At 40.9% G+C, this 16950-nt stretch overlaps 1 protein-coding gene across 3 annotated transcripts in view; it reads left to right on the top strand.

Moving 5' to 3' along the window:
- FAM114A1 (family with sequence similarity 114 member A1) overlaps positions 1-14088 on the top strand; it is a 30206-nt gene extending 16118 nt beyond the window's left edge. Inside the window, exons 8-13 of one of the 3 annotated variants that reach the window (XM_063136439.1) lie at positions 182-264; positions 1703-1858; positions 3009-3148; positions 4224-4296; positions 11547-11600; positions 13134-14088. In XM_063136439.1, coding sequence (XP_062992509.1) covers positions 182-264; positions 1703-1858; positions 3009-3148; positions 4224-4296; positions 11547-11600; positions 13134-13235 — 608 coding nt within the window. In that variant the 3' untranslated portion in view covers positions 13236-14088. Of the gene's footprint in view, positions 1-178; positions 265-1702; positions 1859-3008; positions 3149-4223; positions 4297-11546; positions 11601-13133 lie in introns of all 3 variants that reach the window. The other 2 variants (XM_063136437.1, XM_063136440.1) reach the window with 2 other exon arrangements.
- Positions 14089-16950: the final 2862 nt, after the last annotated feature.

The following is a 16950-nucleotide window of genomic DNA, read 5'->3' as shown; positions in this document are numbered from 1 at the left end:
ACTCACTCATTTCTTAAAATTTGAGGGAGGGAGAGACAGACACACACACGCACACACACACACAGAGAGAGAGAGAGAGAGAGAGAGAGAGAGGAATGTCTTTATAAATAATTATAATTTGTGTCTTTGGGGAATTGAAGATAGGGTCAAAATATTTCTTCTCTCTTAACTTTTGCAGCAGATATGGGAGATGAGTTTGTTACCATGCTTACAGAATTGCTATTTGAACTACATGTTGCTGCTACTCCTGATAAACTTAATAAGGTGAGTGACTGTTTACTAACTCACCTACAATACCACCTTTTATGCCTAGCTTAGTGGAATAGTCGAGCGGAATAGTTGAAGGCATATCAGTTTCTGCACACTAGACGGCAGAAAACAGTGGTATAATTACAGTGTTGATAAAATTGTAGCAATATGTACAGAGAGCTGTGCTGAAGAATATAAACTAAACCATATTGGGCAAAGAAGATAGCTGCCTGCACCCTAAAAAAATAAGTCCATATATTGTCTATATCCCCAAAAAAGTGATTTTCTGGAATAATAGATGACATTAATTTTGCTTTTCAAGGGCAGTATCCTATACTACCTGACTGCTAGCAGAACAGCCAGGTTCAAATGCAATGAGAAATTGTAGTTTCAGAAACATCAGGAAACTTGTTTCCAGCGTGGGACAGGTCTTATTTATTTATTTATTTATTTATTTATTGCATTTCTATACCGCCCAATAGCACAACAAGTCAATGTAACTCACAGATAGGACTTCCTGTCTGCATGAGTGGTTGGCTCTAGTTGCAGAAGAGAACCAGCACAGGCACAGCGGCTGTGTAGGATACTGCCTCAAATCCACAGTTTTTGATGGAATCGTTTTCATGGTGACCTCTGCTGCTGATTTTTGGTATCCAGAATGTCTTTCTCAAGGAAAATTCTGTACTCAAATTGTGCAGATCATAATGAATGGTGACTGGGCAAGAACAGAAAGGCATGTGGGAAATGGAAGACATGCAAAGCAATAACTGGGTTCACATGACAGGATAACCCATTTTGGGTGACAAGACATGGTGGGTTTTAGTGTCATCCGAACCCAGACTGATTTCTGCAGGGTAGCTTGTGTGGGGGCAACAAGCCACCCTAACAACCCATGGCTTATTTTAGGGGGTCATGCACTTTCCTATGAAAACCAGTTGCTGCCAACTTGAGAAGGGATGGACTAGGACAAGGGTACCCCCAATGGTCAGGGAAACACTTTACATCCTGGATAATCCTCTTGCTAAATGGATAATGTTCAGCACTTCACAGGTGGGACAAGTGTGAATATTTTGGACAACCGGCAAATTTAAAAAGTGTCTTTTACATACAGTCCCTGGGATGAGGGAAATGAAAAAAATCCACCCCATTTTGTGCACATATATAAATATATATAAGGTTCTGACCACAATCAGAGCAGGGATGGGGGGTTTGGTGGCAGGTAAGAGAGGTTCTGTTGCCAAGTCCCCTGAGATACCAGCAAAAGAGTTTATGAACTACTACAGTAGGTAGGCACCATAGCAGTTTTCATGCTTACATGGGGCATCTTTTGCCTGTGAAGATAATAGGTAGCCTCTTTATGAATTCCACTTTGCATTACATAGGGAAAGAACATGTCATGACATTCTTTCTGTTACCTGTTGTGGTATTACCTTTTGTGGTGTGTATTTCGCAGGCTAGGAAGAAAGCTTATGATTGCTTGGAAGAAGCTAGTCTCCCCACATCTATAGAAATGGACAAGAACCCAGCAGAGAGAACTGAAGAAGATGAAGGAAGGCCTCAAGCAGGAGAATCTGGAAACAGAGAAGAAGGAAAAACCAAAACTGTAGAGGTGAGAGATGTACAGTTTCCATTTGACTGCCCTTTTCCAGGCTAAGATTGTGTGCAGCCACCAACATTTATCTTCCTAAAACTCATTCTGGATATCTTTGTACAAGGGTATGTTTGGGCCTTTGGGTATGTCTGTCTTTAAAAAGGATTTCTTCCTCCTTTTTACCCCTTTTCTGCCTCCACCACTTATTATATCCTGAAAGTTTAGAAAATTGTTTTTAGAAATGTCTAGTCTGGGTTTGTTATAGGCACTTTGCAATGACAAAAGCTAAGACATTGCATCTCTCTTAGGCTCTTCGTAATGACAAAGCTAAGACACATACATTTGAAGATACGTTTCCTGGCTGAAATAATGTCTTTGGAGGGACATTATTTCTAGGCCACTAGACGCTGTCTACAGGGATATAGGATTGTTACATTTCTGGGAACCGAGGCTGGAGCCAGGTCTCCAACCTTTGATCCCAGAAACTGCTCTCCCCTCCCCCTCCCTCTCATAACCAGAATGGTTCACTCTGCCCTGACTACATCTCCATGCTCGGAAACAGAGCACTACAAAGGTGAAAAGGAGGCAGTACGGGAGAGGGGAGGACACCTTGGAAGTTGCTTTACACAGCTTCCTATTGGATCTCCAGGACTGTTCCCTCCCTGAAGCTGTGCATAGATGGGCGAAATCACCCATCTGGGCAAAAATGCAGAATGGCCAGAGTATGGAGGAGAGGATCCCCTCCATATTCCGGCCATCCTGCATTTTTGCCCAGGTGGGTGATTTCGCCCACCTCGCATGGGATAATCAGCAGCCTCTGGTTTTGGAGGCTGACGATTATCTGGATAGGATTGTGCCCTAAATCTGACTTCAGAGTTTGGTGTTGTGTGGCCAGGATTCAGAGCTTAAGCAGTGCAAACTATAAATTTGTCAATAACATTTCCCCCAATTACCTGTGGAGTAAAATACATTTTATGACAAGGAATACTGAGAATTGCTTTTTAATTGTTAAATTACAACAGCATGTTATTTCAAGGTGCATAACCAATTACATTTCCTACATTTTGCATTGATAATACTGTGACACTGCATTATTTATCTTAGAATTCAGTGCATCTGTGTTACTCCATATAGTTCTTTGCACTGAGTATTTTGTATTTCGTTCCAGGAAATCTACATGATGTCTATCGAAAGCCTTGCTGAGGTAACAGCCCGTTGCATTGAGCAGCTCCATAAATTAGCAGAATTAATTCTTCATGGACAAGAAGTTGAAAAGCCTGCCTTGGAACAAGCAAAAGTTCTAACGACGTGATTACATTTTTGTTCTCATCCTTCCATTTCTGTGCATGCTTGTTTAGTGACCCCTTCATGGTTCATTAGTAGAAGAAGGCATTTGATGATTTGCACCTCTCTCATGAACAACTGCACTGTTTTATCCTTTTACAGTGCCACCAAAATGTCTTTGGATATTGGTGTAGGTATTGGCATATTGTGTCTTAAATACAGCTCTTTGAATTACATACCCAAGTCTTAGACCCTGCCTACACTATAAATGTACTTTGGTTCTATTCCTCAAAGAATCCTAGGAATTGCAATTTGTTGAGGTGCCAAAAATTCTATTAGGGACCCCTAGCCTTTTTCACAGAACTACCTTTTCCAGGATCCCTGCTAAAACATTTTAGGTCTATAATATGGGCATTCCCCTAAAATTACACGTGTCTTCCTCCTACACAAACTGCCATTCATTTCAAATTTAAGAACATACAAGGCTAGCATATGCCGAATGGTTCACTTAGCTCAGTACTGTGCTCACTGACTGCTAGCAGCTCTTCGGGGTTTCATGCAGAGTCACATCTACATGAAGGGTTTGCCCCGGGATTGCTTCACAGTAGCTGCACGTCAACTACATGACGCAGCCGCCATTGTGAAGCCATCTGGGGGCAAACCCTGGAAACTCCACTCCAAAAAAGTTGGGCACTTACCTGCGCCTCTAGAAAAGTTTTTTTAAAAAATGGGGGTGGGGGAGAGGAACAGGGCTGTTCGTTCCCCCCTTTTTAAAATTTTATAATCTCTATCTGCGGAGCTCCGCAGATACATATAATAAAAATAAATGGAGGTGAGGAATGGGCAGCCAGAGGAAGGAGACGTGGTTCAGTCCCTCTAGCGTCCTCCTCTGCTGCCTCGTTCCTTTCTCCACATTATTTTTCTTATGTCTATCTGCGGTGCTCCGTAGATATAGCTTACAAAATTTTAAAAGGGGAGGCATGTGCTCTAGCACTGCAGCATGTGCTACTCATCTATGTTTTAGTGAAATGTGCACTAAAAATATGCTATAATATGCTCGCTATATATATATATGATATTCCTGTTGTTTCTTTAATAGTTTAACAAGTACAATGTGTAATGAAGTCTCAACCCTATCGCAACAATTTTCTGACGTCCTAACTTCAGTTGGGGTAAGTTGTTATGTAGTTTTGTTTATTAACATCACTTTTTAACATCTGAGTATCATTCCTTTTCTACACAAGGCTGTTAATCTGCTGCATGTACTTTTGATTTTGTCACAGAATTGAGTTCCAAGCACTACACAAAGAGCATTTTCCTTTCCTGATTTCCCACTACATCACCTTGTCCTTGGCTTGCTTACATAGCTGCTCAGGCAGCTCATTCAATGCGGCAAACCCACTCGATGAGTTGGACATGACAAGGAGCAAATAGCGAGTCAATGGCCTTTTTGTATACTGCCCTAGTATTTGTAAGAATGGATGGTTTGTAAATGTTTTAATACATGTATACATAATACTTTCACTATACAAGTATACATACAATAACATACTCATGAAGCAAAACAGATGAGCTAAAATCCTCCAGTGATGATTGTACCATGTCAAAAACAGGTTATTTAGGACTCATTCATAAGAGTAGATTGTGATAGATATGACAGGACAATGATAGATGCTGAGAAAAAAATGAGCCCAGGAATGGGTTAAGGGAAGGTCCATCCAGAACAAAAAAAACTGAAGAAGTGTAAGCAGCCAACATTGGAACTAAAGAAAGGTAGATCAAATATGGGTTTGTGGCGTCAACAAGATCAGGATTAAACTTGGGCTTCAAATGAACTTAAAATATGGGGTGTTCCCAGAAAACATATGAAGTGAAGCAGTAAAACTGGGGAGGGGGAATAATTCCAATGTAAAAAATTCAATGTGCTTCATTCCTGTTAGATAATGGAATCTTAAAAGGGGGTCTTGTATGCCCATTCCATCTCCCTTAGATCTGTAGGCATCTCTTCAGAGATCCCTTTAAAAGAACATAATTTAATCATGTTGCATTCACTTTGAATAATGTATGCTGGTAGCAAGTTATAGGAATTTGTCTATTTTTGCATTTTCTTAGCATGTTTTATCATATTTCTTGGAGGCAATCTCAATAAATATTTATATCAAGCAAAAAAAATTCAACATGAAATATTAATCTGATCAAGCTTCAGTACTAGGCATTTTATATGACTTTTAGATTTGACCTTGGTACCTTTGCACTTCAGTTTTGCTTGGTACAACTACACAGAATTTAAAAGAGCCTTGCCATATGACTTCATAGCAAACAAGTCCATACACAGCTGAGCTACAAGTGTGGCATTTGGAAGGGAACAGCACAAGCTTTAGCCTTGGATATTGTGCACTTCCATTCTGTGTCTTCAAAGGTGAAATTCTTTGCCATTATGCTATGCAAGCACAGTGGAAATGTTTACTAGCATTCTGAAAGACGTCTAGCAACCTACATTAAACAGATGAACATATATTTTGTACTCAAATATCTGTACCTTAATGTTTGTTTATTTATTGCACTTCTATGCCACCCAATAGCCACAGCTCTCTGGGCGGTTCACAAAAAATTAAAACCCTCAAGTACAATTCAAGGTATAAAACAAACTACAGTATAAAAACACAATATAAAAGAACAATATAAAAGCACAACCAGCAATGCAGAGATTTATACAGATTTAAAATACAGGTTTAAAACAGAAAAGTTAAAAGACTAAGATGGTAAACTGTTAAAATACTGGGAAAGTAAAAAGGTCTTCATCTGGCATCAGAAAGAGTATAACATAGGTGCTAGGTGAACCTCTCTAGGGAGCTTATTCCACAGCCTGGGTGCCACAGCAGAGAAGGCCCTCCTCCTGGTAGTCTGGTAGCTTCAATTCCTTTGGCAGGGGCTCATGGAGAAGGACCCCTGAAGATGATCTTAGGGTCTGGGCAGGTACATATGGGAGGAGGCGTTCCTTCACATAGACTGGCCCCAAGCCATTTAGGGCTTTGAATGTTAATACCAGCGCTTTGAATCTGGCCCAGACCTGGACTGGCAGCCAATGAAGCTGGAGAAAGTAGTGGCATAATGTGATCTCATTGGCCAGTCCCTGTTAACAATTGTGCTGCCCTGTTTTGTACCAGCTGGAGTTTCCGGCCCATTTTCAAAGGCAGCCCCTTGTATAACGCATTGCATTAATCCAGACGTAGCTAGGCTATCTCTGTCCAGATAAAGGCACAGTTGGATATCAGCATAAGCTGATAAAAGGTCCTCCTTCCAACTGAATTCACCTGTGCCTCAAGTGACAGTTCTGGATCCAGGAGCACCCCCAAACTACAAACTCAATCCTCCAACCCCCTCTAGAACAGGTTGGACATCACCTAGCCAAATGAACCACCTGCTAATAGTAGCTCTGTCTTGTCTGGATTGAGTCTCAGTTTGTTAGCCCTCATCCAGCCCAGGATGAGGACCCTCATCCGTGCCCAGGCACTGATTCAGAACAGCCACTTCCTCAACTGGGTTTGATGAAAAGGAAAGGTAGAGCTGGGTGTCATCCGCATATTGATGACACCTCAGCCCACATCTCCAGATAAGCTCTCCCAGAAGTTTCATGTAGATGTTGAACAGCACAGAGGGTAAAATTGAGCCCTGTGGAACCCCATGACCTAGGTGCCATGGCACAGAGCAATAATCCCCTAGAACCACCTTCTAAAATCGGACATACAAGTAGGAGTGGAACCACTGCAAAGCAGTGCCTCCAACTCCCAACCCAGACAACCTATCCAGAAGGATACCATGGTTGATGAGAAGTCCAAAAGAATCCACAGGGTCATGCTTCCCCTGTCTCTCTCCCAGCAAAGATCATCCCACAGGGCGACCAAGGCAGTTTCTGTTCCAAAACCAGGCCTGAAGCCTGATTGAAATGGATCTAACACCTTAGCTAGACCTAAGGTTTATCCCAGGATTGTCCCGGGGTCATCCCCATTCATGTAAATGACACACAGGATATCCCGGGAGCAGGCAGGGACGACCCCGGGACTATCCTGGGATAAACCTTAGGTCTAGCTAAGGCCTAAATCATCCATTTCATTCAAGAGTGCCTGGAGTTGTCCTGCAACCACCTGTGCACTTTGCCCTGGAAGGGGATGTTGGCCACCAGCCTATAATTTTAACATCCTCTAGTTCCAGGTTAAGCTTTTTCAGGAGTGGTCAGACTACTGCCTCTTTTAAAGAGGCCAGCATCACTCTCTCTGTCAGGGAGGAATTGGACCCAGCCGACAATCCCCTCCTTAAGAAAAAGTGTAAAGTGAATAGTGACCCTCAGTTGAAATGATATTCATAATTGGATATATGGTTGAGGCCAAAATTGGTTTTAAAACAAACTTCACAGATATAGCTGGTCGTAATGAACTTATTTTAAGCCTGATAGCAAGGCCAAAGAATAGCTGCAAGAGGATCATATAAACCAGTCGTTATGTAGATTTAGAGCAGATGAGGTTCCCAGATTAATAGCATCTCCACTCAACTGCTAAACAATTCAGACATTGAATAACTACATTGTAATCCTGTCACTACAAGCCAGGAGTTACTGAGAAACAGCAAATATCTTTCCCCCTTATCGCTATAGATTTCCTTCACACCGTTTGCAGTAACCATTGATTATATCAATCAATATTGTTTAACAGGCAATCATTTCTTTATGTTTCAGAAGTTTATATATGCTGAAATAAACAAGGAGATGGTATTGTGGGGTGGTTAATTACTGACCTTGAAGCAGTTCTATTTTTAGTGTCTTTTTACAATCTCTCATCTTCAGGGATGATGATCATGATATCAGGGCGCATGATGCTTTACAGAGGCCTTAGCTAGACCTAAGGTTTATCCTGGGATCATCCCGGGGTCATCCCTGCCTGCTCCCTGTGTGTCATTTACATGAACAGGGATGATCCCGGGATAAACCTTAGGTCTAGCTAAGGCCAGAGTTACAATAAAAAGATAGGTCCTTGTTTCAAGTAGAGATGTGCAATTTCCAGAAATTTTGAAGCCACTGGGGAAAAACCGGTTGTTCCAATTCTACTTCCGGGGCCAAGTTCAGAAAATAACATTGGGTGACCATTCCTCAGCCCCTTGAGCTATGGGTTTCTATAGGATACCATCTTATATCCAATGTTGTTTAACATTGGAGATAAGATGCTGCCATTAGGGGATTTGGAGCCAAGTACCATCAGTATGCTGATGACACACAACTCTATCTCCCCGTGACATCTGAATCAGGAAAAGCTGTGAAAGTCGTGGATCAGTGCTTAATCTCAGTAATGGGCTGGATGGGCGTCAGTGAACTGAAGCTGAATCCTGGCAAGATAGAAGCCCTGTGGGTGAGTGGTTTCCTGGTTTGGGAGATAGGCTTACAGCCTGTTCAGGTTGTGGTTGCACTCTCTCTGAAAGATCAGGTTTGTAGTTTGGGGGTACTCATAAATCCGTCACTGTCACTGGGGGCCCAAGTGGCCATGGTGGGTCGTAGTGCCTTTTACTAGCTTCGGCTGGTTCACCAGCTACAGCCTCTCCTGGACAATGATAGCTTGGCCACAGTGATACAGGCACTAGTAACCTCAAGACTGGATTACTGCAATGTGTTCTATGTGGGGCTGCCCTTAAAGCTCCTCCAGAAGCTGGAGCTAGTGCAGAAAGCAGCAGCTCAGCTGTTGTCAGGAGCTGCCCCTTTTCGGCATGCAGTTCCTTTGCTGAGGGAACTGCACTGGCTGCCTATTTGCTACCAGGCCAGGTTTAAGGTTTTGGTACTAGTATACAAAGCCCTAATCAACCTGGGACCAGGGTATCTGAAAGAACGCCTTCTCCCTTACCAAACGGAGGTCATTCTCCTGGTGGCACCACATGAACTTATGGCCCAATTGGAGTCCATCCAGAGAAGAGCCTTCAGTGTGGTGACCCCCTTCCTTTGGAACTCCCTGTCCACTGTGTTGCTTTCAGTGCCTTCTGACACAGCTCTATTCCATGAGGCATTCCTTAAGAGACAACCTACAGTTTTTATTGACATTCTCTTTTTTAAAAGAATAATTTTATCCTTTTATTATTTTACATCTTATGTTCACCCCTCTGGAATTGTTTTAAATGTGGAGCGGTATACAAATGTTGTAAGTAAGTAAAATAAATAAATTTGGGGGGAAATTCTAAAAAAATGTAATTCTTATTTATTTTAGCACTCTTTGCATATCCAAAGTCACTTTGTTGCTTTAGGACAGTCTTCCCCAACCTAAAGGTTTTATAGATGAAGCAGCATTCCCTAGTTGTGAGGTCTAATTGGAAACTTCATTAAAACTGTGGCACTGAGGTGTTTTGGGTTTTTTTAACAGAGAATCATTGGTGGGATAACACATATGCTATTGCTTTGCATCTAGTGGCAGTGGCAAGATAACCTACAGTGTTTCTTTCATGTGGGTTTTAGATTAGAACTACATTAATTGACTGCTACAGCATCTAACCAAAACAAGCCCAGAAACACAGGACTCTAAACAACAGAAATCAAAACTATCCAGAGTGCACATTTTCTTCCATATTATGATATGATGACTCTGCTCATACGTTGGGAAACTGAGCATGATGTGGAGCGTCTCTAAATGTCTATCAGTAAAAGAAAGATTAGATCAATAATGTTAATGAGGAATGAAAGAAATAACTATGCTGGGAATCATGCAGGATTAAAATAATTCCTCCATGCCTTCATTATTTCAAGAAATGTTAGAACTCTGATCTTTCAATAAATGTTTTATTACATAGTTTTTAGAAATCATTGTGGGGTAGTAAAGGCTGGGAAGCAATATATAAACACCATCTTAAATATTTTATTCATCATGCTAAAAGAAAATATGTCATAACCCAAAGATGTTCAATTTGGGGGAGGGGGGAGGGACGACAAAAAAGCAGCCCTAGGAAAAAATGGTTTCTCCCACAGCCTAAATTTTTCATTTGTTTATAGATCTTCACCTCTCTAGCCCCAAGGAGCTTACAGTTTAAATTTTGACTCCAGGAGGAGGATATAAGAAAAGGCAAAAGGGAAGAATATGCATTCAGTTGTGTCACATGTACTTGAACTTAGTTTCGGGAGGATAGGAGGACTGAGGGTTTGTGCCAAGTCTTCATGGAAAAGGTGGATTTGAAGGGAGAGAGACAAGCAGCATCACGTAACTGTTCCAGGGATAAGGACCAGAAAAGTGTAAGAAAGAATCATTTAAGGCAGGGTTGGGAACCTGTGGTTCTTCAGTTGTCAATGGACTCTATTTCCCATCACACCTAGGCATTGTGCGTAAGGCCATGACCATACTGGGTTATAACCCATTAGAAAGAAGGCTCTGATCTTGGACGCTTCTGAGTACCCAATGTCTACCTGGGTTGCTGCCAGCAAAGGGAAAGTAATAGAAGTGATATTCCCTTTGGTGTTCTCTTTTTTTTAACATTTTTAAAATTTATATTTATTTTCCTTTTTACATTTTTTAAAAAAAATATTTATTTATTATATCCCACCTTTTTTCCTGCAAGGACCCCAAGGCGGCTTATATAATCCTTCTCCTCCTCTCCATTTTATCCTCAGAACAACCCTGTGAAGATAGGTTAGGCTGAGAGTAGGTGACTGGCCCAAAGCCTAGAACCCAGATCTCTCAAGTCCCAGTCCAACATTCTATCCATTACTCCCCACTGGCTCTCCACATTTTCCTCTATATGGGTCTCTGAGTCCATCTAGAGTAGTTGTGTTGTCATTGGTGGGGCTGGGGCTGGAGAGGCCATGGGATTTTGTATATCAGTCTCATTTTGTATCTCCCCTTCCTCCAGAATGCCCCCTTTTGGACCTCTACAAATTCCCCAAGGCTGCTTTTGCAGCCTCTGAAAGTAGGCACCGTGGTTCATTTTACCGTGTCTGTGAAGGGGCGAGGGCAGGGCGAAGGATTGGATCTTGGGAGTCCCCCTCCCAAAGTCGTAGCAGTGTCTATGGCTTCAGGAAGGGAAATCTAGAAAATCCTCCCAGAACCATAGGATTGTGCCCTAACTTGTGTCTAAGCCCTGATGAAATCAATCAATTTCAAATGAATTTAAGCAAGTCTAAATCCTCTGGTGTCTTCAGGAAATCTCTAGCATACTCCTGTCCAATTTAAGAAAACGGTGCTTTCTGTAAGTTCTAGCAATGCCACATCTTCAGTATGAATGAAAATAACATTTTATATTTGATATTGAACATATGTGTGTTTTCTTGATACAATAAGCCAGAACCTTTAAGATGGCAGCATTCAAAAATTAAGGTATTACTAAAGCAAATAAATATTTTATTTTATACATTTTCTCAGTGTTGCCCTGTTATTAAAACTTCTTCATGTTTTCATTTGGGCAGAGTGACAAAAAGGCTGAAGTTCTCAACCCAATGGTCAATAGTGTACTATTAGAGGTAAGCTTACAACTCACTTATATAAGGAACCACTTTGCTGTCATTTTCAAAGGAAGATCCATGTACATTTAGTTCGCCATGAAGAGCCAAAAAATGTAACAGTTTTGTCACTGTAATTCCATTGCCGTTTCATAAGCAACATCATTTCATGTGTTTATCAGTCATTTGCAAATGCTTAGCAGTAGCAATCTTGCTATGTTTTGTACCGTTTCAAAGAAAGAAGTGAAAAGCTTCCTCTTACTTACCATAATATATTGAAAAGAGCTGGGCAATGATATGCAGTTAGTTGCCTTGCTTTCTTGTCAAAAAAAAAGCCTAGAAATAGACCCAGATCTTTAATAATGTTCCCACTACTCATACATTGCCCATATTTTAAATCTGAACAATTATTTAAAGGTTATGTTTGGCTCCACTTATTAATTATACTCGCTTTTCTTTCATTGAGGACATCTCATTAATTTCAATGGAGGTTTTGCATAGGAAAAGTTCCCAGTAGATTGTATGGTGAGAAACGGAGCCTATGCATTTTTATAACACACTGACAGTTCAATCCTATACTCATTTACCTGGTAAGAAGTTTCATTGAAGACAGTGGAACTTACTTCTGAGTAAATATGTATAAGATTGTGCTGCAAGGGCCTTTTCCTGCTTTTTGAAGAATAGCACGTTGCACGTTTCAACCATTAACCCTAAGAGGCTGGGCTACAAATCAGGAAGTCATGGTTTGTACCTTGCTTCTACCATGAAGAGCCAGTGTGGTGTAGTGGCTAAAGTGTTGGACTGGGAGTCGGGAGATCCGAGTTCTAGTCCTCACTCAGCCATGGAAACCCACTGGGTGACTTTGGGCCAGTCACACACTCTCAGCCCAACCCACCTCACGGGGTTGCTGTGAGGACAAAATGGAGAGGAGGAGAAGGATTATGTATGCCGCCTTGGGCTCCTTGGAGGAAAAAAGGTGGGATATAAATGCAATAAATTAAATAAATAAATAAATAAATTCCCTAGATGTTCTTAGGCAAGCCACTCTCACTTAGCCTCAGCCCCTCCCTTCCTGCAATATGGACACAATAAGCACTATACAAATGCTAAGATGATGATGATATTATTCTTATTATTATTATTATTATTATTATTATTATTATTATTATTATTATTATTATTATTATTATTAGGGTTACATTAGCATAGCCAGTCATGTAAACTTGCTGTTACTTTTTGAACATAGTGATCATTAATTATTCAATATGTTGCAGGAAACACCCATGTTTCTCTCAGCAAACATGTAATGTGTGGGTGTCATATACACATGTACATGCATGTTTAAACAACTGTGTGTGTGTGTCTGGCAATCTTGTACCAATCTTGTGCCTCTTTGAATGGCATCAGCTTATTAGATGTTTTCTGAAGTAATCATAATGCATGGTGCTGCCCCTCATTTGGAAGCAGGTTCCATTGATTTCAAGATAAGGAGACTAAAAAGTTATTGAAATACATGACACCATATGTTACTAACACATTTTGTTTCCTCATCAGGGCTGTAACAGCACCACTTACATCCAGGATGCTTTCCAATTATTGCTTCCAGTTCTCCAGGTCTCTCATATCCAGACGAATTGTTTGACAACACAACAGTGACCATCGGCCTATTCTCTTGGTTGTATGTGAAATTCAAAAGTATGTCCGAAGCCATCAGGCTATCAAAGAGCCTTCAAAGGGACATTAAATGCAATTTTGCACATGCAATACTGAGTAACACTTTTAGTTAACTATTTAAACACATTATTCTATTATAGGAGAAACATTCATATTACTTGCATTAATTTAAGGTAAAACATGTCTATTTCACTTTTACTGGTTGAAATTTAATTGGGCATTGCTGTACTAAGTAACTGACATACCATTTTGAAACATTTGCAGTGGCCTATTTGCCTGAAATGCCAGAATGAAATCCCTTGCTGCGAAATCAATGTAATGCCTTAGCCACAAGTTGGTACTCTCCAAATAAGCATTTTCCTTTGGCTTCAAGTGTGAGGAATGGGCAGTAAGGCAAGACCATCAGAAAAAGCAGACTTAAAAGGTGATCTGACTGTTCCCTGTATGTGGAAATATACATGTGCAGGTGTGAGAAAGAAGGGTGTAGCAGGGAACTGAATTAACTCCTCTTAAATTAAGTTCAACAGCACTTTTCTCATTTTTAGAATAGTTCTAAATACTTTCACTTAGCTTAAATATAACAGAGAAACTTCCTTGCACTAACTGTATCATGAACTAATAAAAGTGCTTCTTTCATAGACACAAAGTCATAACCTCATAAGCAGGAAAAATTGTCTAATTTACCTCAGAGACCAGCACAAATCGATGATGGCATCTGTTTGTGCTCATGCATGCCGGGGGCTGTTTGTATGCAAGGAAAGCACCTCAGTGTCTGTGAATCTGCATTGCATCAGTTATATGACACAGCTGCAGCTTTACAGCTACTGCAAGGCTTTCCTGTGAAGCTGCGCATTAAAAAAAGTTGGGGACTTACCCCAACTTTTTCAATGGGAGTGAGATCACTACAGCACTTCCGCCATCTAACATTGCTTCAGAGCCAACCCAGAGGCAGTCCCTGGTGAAAGGCAAGCAGCGATTGGTCGTCTTCCACCAGGAAGAGGGTGAGCGATGGCTCTGGTACCCGGATGGCTGCCGGAAACCCCACGCTCCCTCCTTTGCATCAGGATTACCCAACACCACCACATTATAAGTAAAACTGTGGGGTTTGGGAGGGAGGTGATGACAAATTGGCACTAGGAAGACAGCCCATCTTTGCAAGTCCATCATGATGGTCTGGTGCAGCATCGCTTCTGATGCTGAACCTTAATGGCACTTTCCAATATGCAAGTGCTGTTAGATGGGTAACCATGATAATTTGTTGCTGCAAAAGCAACACATTTATTGTGACATAAGATTTGATGGGCGAGAGTCCACTTCCTCAGATACATGAAGCGTTATCCTTAGTTGGCAGGTATATATACACACATGGTTGCCAGGGTAGGTGGGGAATACACTCTGTGACAATTCAATTATACAAAATAAGCACAGTAACTATTCACAGCAGCAGTGCGGTCCACATATTTTCCACATTCAGTTCTACTGTTGCTGCCTACTTCAGAGTTTTGCTATGGGAAACACAGGTGTAACACCAATTTACGCACAGTATTTCCCGCCTGAAGTATGGTGCTGTTGTCATATGCCTTAAACAAGTATTTTGCCAGACCAATGCATGATTTATGGTAGAAATTATATCTTCAGTTTAAAAGAGGCCATCAAGAAAAAATAAACTTACTTGCAAGCATCATATATTATTTTGCTTCCCATTAATCTGATTGAATAATGAGCTGTCATTTTGTTAAAATGTTGTGCATGAAAGGGTTACAAGCAGGATTTTGCGACAACATTAGTCATATTAACTATATTCTGGGAAATAATCCTCTTTGGTATTTATGAGCTCATCCAGGACAGAATGGAAGTTAATCCTGTGAGGGAATGACTAGAAGGAGTGATGAAAATGGATTGCCTTAATAGAGGTGATCTTTTAACTAAAGGTTGTGCAGGAATATGTTGTAAGCCTTGGGGGGATATTTTAAAGAGATGGTAGGAGAATCATTTAAAACAGTAGAGTGCTTATTTGAAGCAGTCCTTACTGCAGGTTTTGTCAAAAAGCTTAAATTATGCATGTAGTGGGGTAAAGCTTTGTCCTTCAGGGAAATGAGTAAGAAAGAAGCTACTAAATGAAATGCAGAGCAAACTGTTCCCATTTGATGCCTAGTTTCATATTACTCTTTGTGAAGCTATATGTGCTGGCAGTATTTATATATTAAATCAACTAGCTAATTTAAAAGGAGTTTGTCTCTGTATAGCTATCTGGAAAATAACATTCCTGAAACACACCACCTATGCAGTATACTCACTTATTTAGGCTGCAAGCCTATATACACAGAGATGTGGGAATGAACTCAGTGAGACTTACTTCTGAGAGGACATGTATAGGACATAGACCATTAAATTAACACTAGATTTGCCAAACTTCAGAATATCTTCTTCCACATCTGTGATTTAACTTTTAGAATGATGGATCTGACATCAACAATGGTCAGAGATAAAGAGCCAAAGAAAGGCCCATTTCAGATGTAAAAATATCATAGCATCATGTGTTCCTTCCTCAACCCACATTTATACACAAATTCCCTCTGCAATCCCACCACATGCCAGCCAGGTTCAGCATTATCTGTGACCTTTGCCGGTCCAAGTTAAAATGAATATAAGGACGATCCTAAACTCATCAGGATTCTCAGAGTGAGTTTAGGAATATCCTTGGGTTCATTTTAACTGTTATTTGCCCAAGATGGAAGCCAGCGTGACCACAAATATCAGCTTCCCTTCCGAGACAAATAGAAACTCCAGGAGACAAGGACATTTTCCATTGGGAAACCAGTGTGGCAGAAACTGTTTTTAAAAACATATTTAAAACATCTTCCCCTGCGCCACAGTCTCAATTTGTAATTGTTGTTTTGAAGTAAAGATAATGAAAATGTGATCACACAATGCCAGTTTCCAATCAATAACTACTTGATTCCCTAGGGGGTTCATATATACTGTGTATAGTCGGCTCATGTTAGGGTGACCATATGAAAAGGAGGACAGGGCTCCTGTATCTTTAACAGCAATGTAGGAAAGGGAATTTCAGCAGGTGTCAATTGAAGAGGGTGAAATTCCCTCTCCATCACAAAAGTTAAAGCTGCAGAAGCCCTGCCCTCTTTTGTATCTGGCCACTCTACTATAGCTAGTGTAGCTTTAACTGTTGTGATGAAGAGGGAATCTCACTCACTTCAATTGACCCCTGCTGAAATTCCCTTTCCTACATTACTGTTACAGATACAGGAGCCCCGTCCTCCTTTTCATATGGTCACCCTAGCTCATGTATCATCTAACTTGGTCCTGAAGCTAGGACAGGGACAAGTGATCTTCCTCAGTAAAACCAAAAGATAACTTCCTAGCAACGGACAGCTTTTTGTTGCCACAGTAGCTAGAAAGGACTGTTCAGCAGGGGCTGTAGAAAGGACTGGGAGCTTGACACAGTGACCTGGTTCACATGATCAAAATAAGTCAACATCGAAATCACGCCCTGCATGCACCGCAATTTAAATAATCCACTGTGGCCGCAGTAGGTTAGTTAAATTGTGGTGTGTGCTGGACGTGATTTCCATAATCACTGCCCAGCTGTGGCTTGTCATCCAATCTCAGAGGCATGGCTTGTTGTGGGGGAAGACAATCCTCCAATTACTCTACAACAGCCCATGATTTATTAGAG

Source organism: Elgaria multicarinata, chromosome 10, assembly GCF_023053635.1.
Source record: "Elgaria multicarinata webbii isolate HBS135686 ecotype San Diego chromosome 10, rElgMul1.1.pri, whole genome shotgun sequence".
Classification (NCBI taxonomy): domain Eukaryota; kingdom Metazoa; phylum Chordata; class Lepidosauria; order Squamata; family Anguidae; genus Elgaria; species Elgaria multicarinata.
Note: the sequence above shows the minus strand (reverse complement) of the source record. Positions and strands in the feature narration are given on the sequence as shown.